This window comes from Narcine bancroftii, chromosome 10 (assembly GCF_036971445.1).
Source record: "Narcine bancroftii isolate sNarBan1 chromosome 10, sNarBan1.hap1, whole genome shotgun sequence".
NCBI lineage: Eukaryota > Metazoa > Chordata > Chondrichthyes > Torpediniformes > Narcinidae > Narcine > Narcine bancroftii.
The window spans coordinates 93,009,547-93,021,962 of NC_091478.1; the positions used below are offsets into that span (position 1 = coordinate 93,009,547).

The window sequence follows — 12,416 nt, forward strand, 5'->3', positions numbered from 1 at the left end:
CATTATCATTATTTTTTTTTAAATTAGATTTTTATTTCTCCATAACTAATCTGAACCTTTTGACCCTGTGTGACTTCTATTTCCAGGTATCAATTAAGGAAATGGGTCTATATGAAGACCTATCAACAGCTCATGGTCCTCCCAAGGTCAGTACAAGAAGAGGCAGACACAATTTATTGCTGCTAAGCCAAGGAATTGACCGTGTTTCATGTGTAAATATCAGAAACTGAAGGGTAGCTCAGTCCTGTCATTCACAAAGTTAGCTCATGGTTATGTATTATACTGTAAGTATGTCTGCAGCTTTGAGAATTAATATTGTATTTACTATAAGCAATTGCTATTTTGGACAAAAATATCTCTGTAATTTGACAGCAAAGACAAAGTTAAGTTGTATGCATAAGTTAATAAATTAACTCAGGAGAAACCTGGTTTGTTCCACCAAATTAATCTAAATGATATTGAAATTACGATTATGAATCAGAAAATAAATATTCTGCTTTTAATTTTGATTAATTTTGTTTAACTCTCTCTCTGTAGCCCCACTGTCAAGCTCTACAGGATGTTGAAAAAGCTGTTCTAATATTTGAAAACACTGGAAAAGTACCAGCCAGCGTAATGGAAGCAAGGTGTAGTAGGCTTGGTTTTCAAGTGATGGGTCTGCATGTGGAAGAATCGATTGTACAATATTTGCACACTTGCTACAAATAGGTATTGGGAAAATGATTTTCAAGCGCATGCACAGGTCAGCACAGCTAGTATAGCAGTTAGTGAAACGCTGTCACAGCACCAGCGATCAGGACCAGCGTTCGAATCCCATGCTTTCTGTAAGGAATTTGTACGTTGTCCCTGTGTCTGCATGGGTTTTCCCTGGGGTCTTCGTTGTCCTCCAATCATCAAAATGTACCAGGGGTGGAAGGAAGGTTAATTGGGTGGCACAGGCTTGTGGGTCAAAGTTGTCCATGGTTACCACCTCTTCACCATGCCCAATCTTATTTAAATGTTAACTGCCATAAGGAACAATGACAATGTTCAGACCTTCCTCTCTCCACACTTCCATTATATCTACTGTATAATGGGAGAGCTGCAGTTGCCATCAATTGTATGATAGAAAAGAAAAAGCCCGTGTATCCTTCTGGAAAAATCATGCTGTTTGACATGTTCAATATTGTTTCTGCAGAGAAATTGAATTCACATTTTGAAAAATTGAATTTGTATTTTTTAAAAATCTGGAAATGAAAAGCAGGTGGAGGTTTCTGTAAAGGAAATTCATTTAGCCGATTGAATTAGTATGAAACCTCCACTGGTTTCTCCTGGAAAAGTTCAGCATTTGTGCCGCCCCCCCCACCTCACTCCACTACTGTGCTTGACTCTTGGACTATTTCTGAAGTGGATTAGCGGTTTTATAAAGTTGGTGTGGGGAACAAGGCAATGATTGTTGGCTTAATAATATTCCAAGAATAAATCATAAAAGAAAATATAAGTACTTTGCAAGAACAAAAAAACTAATTATTTATTCAAAATTTGAAATATGAAACTTTGAAAGCCTTGTTTTTTTTTCTTTTATTTTAAGGGATTTGGTTGTCAGTGGTGAAATCAGCAATATTTTTTACCCATCCTGAATTGCCCTTGAGATGTTGTTGATGCATTCTAGTAAAGAAACTCCAGTAAGGGTGTTGGGGGAGTTTTCCTAGATTTGAACCCTGCAACAGTGAAGGATGGGGTACATTTCCAATGTGAGTCGAGTGATTTGGAGGGAAACTTGCAGATGGGATGTTCCCAACCACCTGGCAGCCTTTTTCTCCTTGGTGATGGAGGTTGTGAGTTTGTTGGAGCAGGCGAGACAAGTACCTGCACTGAACTTTGTAGACGGCAGGCATTGAAGGTAATGTGCATCACTGGTGAAGGAATGGATGTTCAGGGTGATAGATGGGATTCCAGACAAGTGAGTTGTCGTGTCCTGGATGATGTTGAGCTTGAGAAATGATGGCACAGCACTTACCAAGGCAATATTTCCTCAAAGTCCTATCACTCATAGATGGTAGAAAGACTCAGGGAATGAGTCACTTGTGGAAGGAAGCCCAGCCTCTCAGCAGCTCTTTTAACAACATATTGAACTTCTGGTCAGTCTATAAATTATATTTTATTGTTAATCATTGAAAACTAATGTGCAGATTAACACTTGTTCCAGTTTCAAAGATGGACTTTATTTTGCAGCATTTTCCGAAGACCTTATTACTTGACGCGATTTTTGCCTGCTCTGCTTATCCCTCGAGTGGTTTGTATTTGTATCTTGAAGTTTAACTATTATAAGCAAAATTAATTTTGAGCAAAAGTTAATTGAATTGTGAAATTTCTACATGAACTGTGGAATGGTTCACTTTTAATGACATTGCCTTTCACCGTTACAGTTGCCAGACTCGCTGGATTCACGCATGGCCTTTATCGACTCCTTGAAAAAGTAAGTGGCCACTCCCAACTGCTGTGATGCAATCATCCAGATAGGAATTTGAAAAAGCAACAAAGCAATTCATGAAATAGAAAAGCTTACAATCAAATTAAATTTAATTTTTAAATTTCGATATACAGCACAGAAACAGGCCCTTTTTCGGCCCACAAGCCTGAGCTCCCCAATTTACACCTATTTAACCTACACCCCTGGTACATTTTGAATGGTGGGAAGAAACCAGAGCCCTCTGAGAAAGCCCAGGAAAACATGGGGAGAACGTACAAACTCCTTATAGACAGCGTGGGATTCAAACCCCAGTCCCGATAGCTGCCGCTGAAAAGGAATTGTGCTGACCGCTATGCCAACCATGCTGCCCTAATAACATAATTCATACCCTTCAATAAATAGAGTGTGAACACCCTATTCATTGCTGAATAAATCACATGGTACAAATCTGCCATTAATTCAGAATGAGATGAGAGCTTTACTTGAGTACACTTTGATGATCTAGAGTAATGAAAATCTTTTGGCTTTTTTTTTAAAAACAAGAGAAATAATGTGGTTTAAAGGGGAAATTAGTGATCACCCAAATGTAAGGTGATGGAAATGTGCTGTGTTGTAGATAAATAAAACAGCAGAGCATACATGCCTGGATCAGTTAGTCTGTGCTGGTTGCATTGAGTTACATCAAGTTTGGAATAAGGAAGCAAATCTTTTTACTTTGTGGCAATTACTGGACCTTCACAACAACATTGGCTGTTTAAAGTGGAATTTTGGATCTATATTTTCCTTGATAGAAGCACCCTCATAGATAATCAATCTCATTATTTAACCCACTAATACAAATGAAGTAAGAAGCCCAACTCAACCTGCTCTTGTGTTCAGATACCTGATTGGCCAAACCAGAAATCATTAATGCTTGTTGGATATTTAAATGTTGTCTTTCTTGACATTTATCTCCAAGTGATTATAGTGCCGTATGAGATATTATTTAGCATTCTTTGATGCAGATTTTCTTTGATTATTTGGTTTTTCCAGCAGTCTTTAGATTCATGATTGGCTCACAATATCACGTGGTTTAATAGCAACTTAAAATATTGAGTCCATTCAATTGATCTCATAGCATCCTAAAGTTTATCATTTATTACCAGATGTGTTAATCTGACAAGTGATAATGTTACCACTTCCTCATATTTTAAAGCAGTTCAATTATTAAAGATCATCAATGTTTTAATATATATTTACAATGTTGTCAATATTTGCTTTGGTTATGAAATGTTATTGAGCATATTTGAAACATATGTTTTAGCCTAAATGAAAAATGTTTTAGCTTTTGTCATGCATCATTTAACCCCATAACTTCTTCAAGAGCTTTTTTACCTATTTTCATTATCTGACTTCCCCAACCTTTCTTGAAGCCCATTAGTTAACTTGAATAAAACTAGGGATCTTTTATCCTATCACGAATGAGTCCCTTTGAGGAAATTTGAAGGATTGATAATTTAGTTCATTATGACGAGTGTTTCCGTATTATCTCAACTACTGTTCTACCGTTTCACCGAGTTATTTATGATATTAAGTATTTGTGATGCAATATGTGGCTTTTCTTTTTCATTCAATCAATGATAATAGCTTATAATTGTCATTTGCATTTTTTTCCTGACGTATGCCTTGCTGTAATTGATTGTTGGTCAACCCTTTTGTTTTCTTCTATCAGAGCAGATAAAATACCACACAATGTGTATGCAAGTTACGTTCACTCATGCAACAGAGAGAAGCAACGACTGCATGAAGGTTAGACACACCTGCAGAGTACTGTGAGATTGCAATGTACCAACATCGGGCAGGTCAGGAGTTGGACGAGTTTCCAGAAGTTGTCTGGGAGAGGTTTGGGGGAATGAGGCAGCTGCAGGTCCCATCTGTCCTGTGTGTTGGGATCCAAGGTGTTTGTTAATCTGAGAGCAGGCCAGAATAAGGAAAGAATAAGCCATCAGGTAGTGTCCTTGCTCTGAGAGAGAGCAAGTGGTCAGCTCTCAGAGTAGGATGAGCAGCTGGGCTCAGTTGGAGGGGATGGAGTGGAAGGAAATAAATTTTGTGTGTGTGTAAGTGTATGTGTGTGTGTGTGTGTGTAAGTGTGTGTGTGTGTGCGCGCGCATGTACACGCACACTTCTGTAGCCTGATAAATTTCAGGCAGCTTGACTAATTTTACCTGTTAAGACAAACAATCGTGGATCTAAAGTCTTTTAAAAAAATTTTTGTTTTGTTTTTAATTTATTTTACACAAACTACCTCATACATTGAGAAGGGTTCTTCTCCAAGTAGTCCAACAGGTTATATCGAACAATCATACAGCCATGTAAAGAGCACAATTACAGAGTATTGGATTGCAGTGAAAAGGAAGATCAAGGAGCAAGGGCAACATGAGAGCATTATTCTGGAGCCTGATGGCTTCGAGGCATTAACTGTCTTTAAGCCTTTTGGGGTATGCTTGCACACTTTCAAGCCTTTTCGCGGATGGGAGGAGGGAGCAGAGTGTATTTCCAGGGTGTAATGGGTCCTTCAGTATATTGGTTGCCTTTCCTATGACTATGGAAATGGTTAAGATAATGAGATTCTTTCTCACTGCAGCCACACAAGTACAACAATATAAATTAAGTACCACAGTATGCCAAGACAGTAAAAGTGTTATTAAATATAAAAAGATAGATAGATATCCAAAGTTACAATTAGTGCAAGGAAATAAAAGTGACATTTCAGTAGAGCAGATAAACTTGATGGTTCCAGAGTTGTTTGGGATCGGTCCAGGAGATTCAAGATCCTGATAGCTGATGGGGAAAGAAACTGTTCTCCAACCTCAGTTGTTTGTCACAGATGATTTAAGAAAAATTGGCTCTTTTTCCAAAAATGTTCCTGTCCTTTTATTTCTCTCCCTGTGTAGAGTGTCATTTTCCTGAAGGAAAAAAATTCATACAATTTCATTTATTTAATGTTTCCCAGCCTCGGGTTATCCGATCTTGTACATAATACCCATTCAGTCCCCTCTGGATTCTTTCTGCAAGAATGTTATCTCCAATTCCACCACATCCTCTGTGTGAATCTATAATTTCTTTTCTGTTAAGATTAATGAGCTACTTGACAGACATTAATGAACAGTGGCAACAATATACAGCATTTTGTTGAGCAATATAATCAAAATAATGCCCTCCATCTATTGAAAATGTCATTTAATTCTATCTTTCAGTTATTGACAATGTTTTCTTACCTTCCCCATTATTGTTCAATCATTTGGACACAATTACTCTGCTTCATTCATAACACCCTTGCACATTCATCCACCCCATCAATTGTATTTCAGTCATTAAAACATTACATGCAAGTTACAGCACACCCTGCATATTCTCCCTTTTTCCACCTCGCAATGTTTCTATCTGGTGATGGTGAGAGAGCAGAAAGAGACCAGAAGAAAGGCAATTATAATTTTTTTCACCAGTTTTCAACTATTGGTACGACCTCTTATGCTTTCTTCTTCCTTCTCTGGTGCTTTTGAATTCCTTGCACTCCCTCCTAATTCCAACTCCTTGTACTTCCACCCTCCTTCTTACCTTTGGCTCTGCTCTTGATCATGACTCTTTCCCCCTCCATTTTTTTCTTGCAACAGCTTTTTCTTGTGATCCCTCCTCTACCTCAAGACATTTCCTCCTCATGGGGGTGGGTGATGGTTAGCAGAGGTTTTTGATTTGATAGAAATAATGGGTGGTTGTTCACCACTAGCATGTATTCTGGGCTATGGGATAATTATAGTGTGCAAAATTTTATGAATAAAAGCCTCTTGTCAAAGGAATTAAATATTACATGTAGACATACGGATTAATATTTATAAATGCATCCATTAGAAGTCACATCAATGTACTTTGTGTGCTTAGAAATCTAAAAAAAGTTATGAAATAGCATATAATAAAAATGTAGAAATTTATCAGATTGTCATTTTGGAATTAGGTGTTTCTTCATCTGAGGAAATGGAGCACCCAAGGGAACCAATAGAAGTTCTGTCAGCCGCTTTGGAAAAGTTAATGCAAGTGGCCACCAATCCAACCAAAAGTGATGGTAGGAGAGGCATATTGATAGAATGACAACTAATCGTGAAATAATTAACCAAATTTGGGAAAGTGGGTGAACTTGGGGGCATATTTTTCTTGTCCTTAGCCTTTGTTATCAGTTTCCAATGCTAGTAACAAATGTAACTTTAAAAGGAACCTTTGGTATGAATGTATTTTTTGTATCAAATTTAGAAGCAGACAGGACATCGAGCTCCTTGAGACAACTCTACTGTTTTAAAAAAAATCAGGACTGATCGGGCTATAACCTCACATTTTGCATTCCTTCTACCCTTGGAAATATTTCACCTCATATATAGAGTCTCTAATCTCTATCTTAAAAATATTTAAGATAGTTCTAAATTGAGGCAGGGGAGAGAAGTCACTTCTTCTACCTTGGATAGTTGACCCCCTTTTTGAATACTGACACTCGAATACTGATTTTTGCCCAAGAAGATAGGTTCTGCTGCAGATGTTACCTCACCCCTCGGAATCTGGTATTCAGAATTTTGAACAAGTCAAGTTCCTTCCCTCTCTTCAAAACTCTAGTGGACACAAGCCACTATCAACATCCTACTCATTCCAAGTACAATTTTGATAACATTTCTTTCAACTGCTTAAATGCATTAATATCCTCTTTTGAACAAGGAGAACAATGTTCTAAGTGCTGCAGATGTGATCTCACTAATGTTTTGTGTAACTGTCACATTACCATCTCCTTTTGGCCAATCTGGCAAATCTTCAATTTTTAAAAAATTTTCAATCTTCTGACACAGAGAATCAAATCTAATCTATTTTTATTATGAATGACATCAAGGACAAGTTTTAAGTGGAACTCAAATATGGGCTGGGCTTTTAATTATAGAAAGGAAAATATTCCCCAGGATTCTCTGTGATTGTGTAATACTTAGATTTTCCTGAGTTCTGTTTGTTGGCCACGCTTATTATTTGCCTTGCCTGTTGTTTCAAACTTGTGCGTGTAGCAGAGCCATGGTGAGATGGCCCCCCAAACTTTGAGCATTTGCAGGGAGTTTGAAACAAGCCCCTATCCCACAAAATTGAAGATTGAAAAATCAAAAAATACTGGAATTCTGAAATAAAAATAGAAAATCTTGGTACCACTCAGCAAGTCTGAGTGATATTTATGCAAAGAGAAAATGAGTTAATGCTTTAAGTTAGACGCTCTGCCTTTTGTAACTGGGCCTGCAGCCCCAATTTGGTCAGTTGTTAATTTTCAATGTTTCTGGATGTACTTGACATTCAAAAACTTTAAAAAAAACCATTCAATGAGAAATTAATAATTTAAAATATTATTTAAAAAAAAACTACAAACATTAAAACTTTTTAAATGATTAAACATTTCAAAGCAACCTGCATGATTTTTTTTTAAAGTAACTTGGATTCTTCTTCTTTCCCTGACAGTTGCAAATGACCAATTATTTGAATGGGTTGATGGATCTTGTGCCAGATCTAACCTGCTGGAGTAGTTGCTGTGCCCAGGTGCAGAGCTGGTGGGAGGCCCACATTTACCAGTAAAATTGGGCCAATGTATCTTCAGTTAAGGTGAAAGTGGTGCTCAGCACATATACTTGTGGTAATGGTGTGAAATCTTTTCCAGTTGTTTCTGTGCAAATTGCTGTAATCTCTGGTCGGTTGAAAACTATGATAGCTGATAATGAATGCACTGCAATGGATAAACCAATCCAACTCGATACTGATGTGGATGGATTGGGGCCTCTGGAATTAGAGGTGAGTGTTCTTTTGGATCTGATTTTTGGATTAGTTTTTAAAGAGGCATCCTAAGTATTTATTGGTATTTCCAAACAATACCGATGGGTGTGTGTAAACCTTTTGGGTGTGTCTGTGTGTAGACAAGGTGTGTGTATGTGTGTGAGAGAAATAGTTTAATGTTAGAGCTTTATTAGTGTTGCAAATGATCAGATGAAGTAATTACTCAAATATTTACTTGAATTCATCAAGGCCACATACCATCTATGCTTTGAAGCATTTAATAAGTTTCCATGTTTGGTTTGCATTTTATTATTGCTGAGAAATCAGCTGTTGAAACATTTTCTCACCTTGCCACTAATACCTAAAAGTAACATGAAAAGAACCAACCTTGTGTTTATAACCTAATCTTTGAAGTGTTAGTGGCTGATCACAAACTACCTCTTCTGTTTTTCACTCCATGTTTCATACTCCGTTCTCTTTTTAGCTCATTTGAGGCAGCTAAAGTGAGGCTAGATCAAAGTCTGGCAGGGCTGTAGAAAAGATATTACTTTGTGAATACTAATAATGTGAGCATTATTATCATTGTTCCAGATTCCCTTTTTCATTCCACCATTTCTCGCCCTGCCACTTTTTCACTTGCCATAATTAATTTAGGAGTTCAAATGCTTTTGTTTCTTGCTGGTTGTTATGAGGGCATCATCAGTGATGATTGTTAATCTTTATGGGATGGGCTGGATAAACCAATTTGTTCTTTCCTGCCTGTTGTTACAGTAATCTCATAGATCAGTGGTCTGCAAACTTTTTCTTTCCATTCACATACCACTTTAAGCAATCCCTTACTAATCACAGAGCACGTATAGCATAGGGAATATTTAAAGTGGTACGTGAGTAGAAAGAAAAAGTTTGCAGACCACTGTCATAGACGATTGGCATCTAAGAAATATACAGTGATGGAGGCAGTCCTTGCTTCCTCCTGTTCACAGGAAGGAGCACGATGCTTGTGGTCTTTCCGTTGTTCCTGATGGCCCAGTGAAACAGACATTGAAAAATGGAAGTTGAGTTTTATTGTGAATGTCGACAGCATCGAGTCCACGCTGCTGAAGATTCAGCTGCGCTGGATGGGTCACGTCTCCAGAATGGAGGACCATCGCCTTCCCAAGATCGTGTTATATGGCGAGCTCTCCACTGGCCACCGTGACAGAGGTGCACCAAAGAAAAGGTACAAGGACTGCCTAAAGAAATCTCTTGGTGCCTGCCACATTGACCACCGCCAGTGGGCTGATAACGCCTCAAACCGTGCATCTTGGCGCCTCACAGTTTGGCGGGCAGCAACCTCCTTTGAAGAAGACCGCAGAGCCCACCTCACTGACAAAAGGCAAAGGAGGAAAAACCCAACACCCAACCCCAACCAACCAATTTTCCCCTGCAACCGCTGCAATCGTGTCTGCCTGTCCCGCATCGGACTTGTCAGCCACAAACGAGCCTGCAGCTGACGTGGACTTTTTACCCCCTCCATAAATCTTCGTCCGCGAAGCCAAGCCAAAGAAGAAAGAAGAGAAGAAATGGAATGCAATGATGAACACTTCATCTCACAAAATGTGGCTATTATCGGTTATGGTTTTTACACAGCTGTTGCGAAACGGGAAATTTTTGCAAAATTCCTGCAATGCAGGCTGTGTAAAAAGTTTGAAACGGAAATTAGTGACTCTTTCCCATTCTGAAATTTTACCTGCAGCAACCCTAGACAATTTTGCAGGCTGCCTGCAGTCTAAACTGCAAGCAGCCCGCGACAATGGGCTAAATGAATAGAACGAAGTCGATACTGTACATCGCTTGCAGGGTCTACATCATGGTCAACATTGACCCACATCCAGCCTACGAAATTACAGCAACTCAGGTATTCAGTGTAAACATCCTTCCTGTGAACGGTCACTTTGGAAGGCAAGTGTGAAAATTGTTGATGGGAAATTATCTCAGCAGCTGTGTAGAAACCAATGACTGAGAAGGAAAATAATTGGGCCTTAGTCATATCATGTATATCATTTATCAATGAATAAAACTATTTTGTGTGGAAATTAGAGGATACTTAAGTTGAGAAGACACTTGTTTTGCATGTTGTCCACCTTGAGTGGATATCTTTGCCCCAAGTTGATCCAATGGTTTCATTTCATCTGGATCACTTGTGTGGTGTATCATAAGTATTGAAATTGTTGCTCCGTAGCACTGACTTCTTTGAGTAGCTGACATCATTTGAAATTAGTTCACAAGGCTATGGCTGTGCAGCTACCAGGAGGCCCACTACAGGAAGATATGATAACCTTATGCATTAAAAATAATTCACAGAAGAGCTACAAGAAACAATTCTTGCACCAGTTTAAATTGTGTTGAAAAATTGAGATGATGTGAATTTAAGAAAATTGAGGAGATGTGATGGAGGCCTTCAGAATGAAGAGAAAATTCTGTATTCTGCTTCAGTGTGTGTGGAACACACTGTCAGTATAAAGTCATTAGCTATTCAGTTCAACTCTTTGAAAGGGAAGTTGGTCTGTATTAGGTGAGAAAGCAGAATGAGCCAGTCAGGTGAAAGGATAAAAGCTGCTTCTGGGAGCAGGAAAGGACTGGACTGATCAGTTCGATGAACCCAGTGATCTGTTTTCTTTCTTTTTCATTTGCCCCCACCCCCACTTTAAAATTGTTATTCCATTGGTGTAAATTTAAAAAAAAATCTCTGCACGTATCAATGCATTAAAAACAATAAGAATCAATTGATTTGTATGAGGGTATGATGAAAAAAATTGATTTAGTTCTGACAAAAGAAGCACAAGTTATAATTGTCAAGTACTTTCATAATAAACACCAAGACAGCTATGGAAAAAAAATATAATTCACACTCTATGTAATGTTTATTTTTTGCAGGTCCGAGAACTTGTATTGAAGAGTTTTTGTCAGACCTTTCTTGCAACTTCAACTTTCAACCCACCACAGAGGTAAGTAATTGATATGAATTTAAGAAAGAGCGTGGGTAATTGCTTGTTTTGTACTCCTTAGAAAATGGCCATTGGTCTCTTCATCTCTGCACTGCAAATCTTTTCATTGAGTACTGTCTGCCTATGTGAATATTAGTCCTATCTAACCAACATTTATATGGAAATATAAATCTATTGTGCAGAGATTTAAAAGAAAACTCCAGGTTCAACGCCAGTTCTTGATGCACCAAATGTAGAATCCTCTTTCTGAGCAACATTTACTTTACTGTTCTGAAATCTGTGGGGAGGTTCCTGGCATTAATTCCCCCAGTAGAGCTAAAGAGACCCTTTTCTTGGATGTCACCTTCTCTGAGGATCTTTCTGAAGTCATGAGGAACTATCTACTGTCTATTTGTACACTCACCCCTTGGTCAAGTACTTCATTTGAGTTGAATACAAATCTGAGTTGAGATTCCAAAGAAGTACTGATGGACTGTTGCATTGTAAAAATCTTTTTACAGTATTATGGAGAGTTACTGACTTATTCATTGCCTCATGAACCAAGGTGTCGTGAGAAATCAGGTTTTGTAAGCTATCCAGGCAACTCAATCCATACTTAAATTTGTGCAAAAAATAAATGCGCAGAATCTAGTATCATGGAGAAAACGAGTTTTTAAAAAAAAAGTTCAAGGACTATGATAGATTGGGTTCTGAGAGATTTTTCTTGAGAGATTATTTCAAGAAAACTTTTTTTATTCTGGTTTTTATACAGCACAGTTACAGGCTATTTCAGGCTATGAAACCCTCCCCCAGTACGTTTTTGAATGGTGGGTGGAAACCCACGCAGACACAGGGAGAACGTAAAAACTCATTACAGCGTGTGAATCGAACCCCAGTCCCAATTGCTGGCGCTGTAAAGGCATTGCGCTAACCCGCTCCACCAAACAGGAGGGAATTTGTCCTTGAGTCATGTGGATTTCTGTACTTTGGAGCACAGAAGGGGGTGCCCCAGTGGACATTTTCAAGACAAAACAATCTTCTAATCTATAGAAAGCTAAGTGTAAGGAGACTGAGGTCAGGTCAGACATGCACAATTTTAATGAATAGTTGAGGCAGCTTCCAAGAGTTGTCTACTACTTCGTTGCTTATATTCTCATATTGAAGCAGCACTTGTGCAG

The 12,416-nt window shown here is 38.3% G+C and overlaps 1 protein-coding gene across 3 annotated transcripts in view; it reads left to right on the plus strand.

Moving 5' to 3' along the window:
* LOC138744955 (Fanconi anemia group A protein-like) overlaps positions 1–12,416 on the plus strand; it is a 77,257-nt gene that overhangs the window by 35,400 nt on the left and 29,441 nt on the right. For all 3 annotated transcript variants that reach the window (XR_011345895.1, XM_069901869.1, XM_069901867.1), the window contains exons 17-24: positions 87–146; positions 538–626; positions 2,215–2,275; positions 2,409–2,458; positions 4,164–4,240; positions 6,444–6,551; positions 8,160–8,290; positions 11,189–11,259. Coding sequence is in view for 2 of the 3 variants with exons in the window: in XM_069901869.1 (XP_069757970.1) it covers positions 87–146; positions 538–626; positions 2,215–2,275; positions 2,409–2,458; positions 4,164–4,240; positions 6,444–6,551; positions 8,160–8,290; positions 11,189–11,259 (647 nt within the window). In the remaining variant the exon portion in view is untranslated. The remainder of the gene's footprint in view (positions 1–86; positions 147–537; positions 627–2,214; positions 2,276–2,408; positions 2,459–4,163; positions 4,241–6,443; positions 6,552–8,159; positions 8,291–11,188; positions 11,260–12,416) is intronic.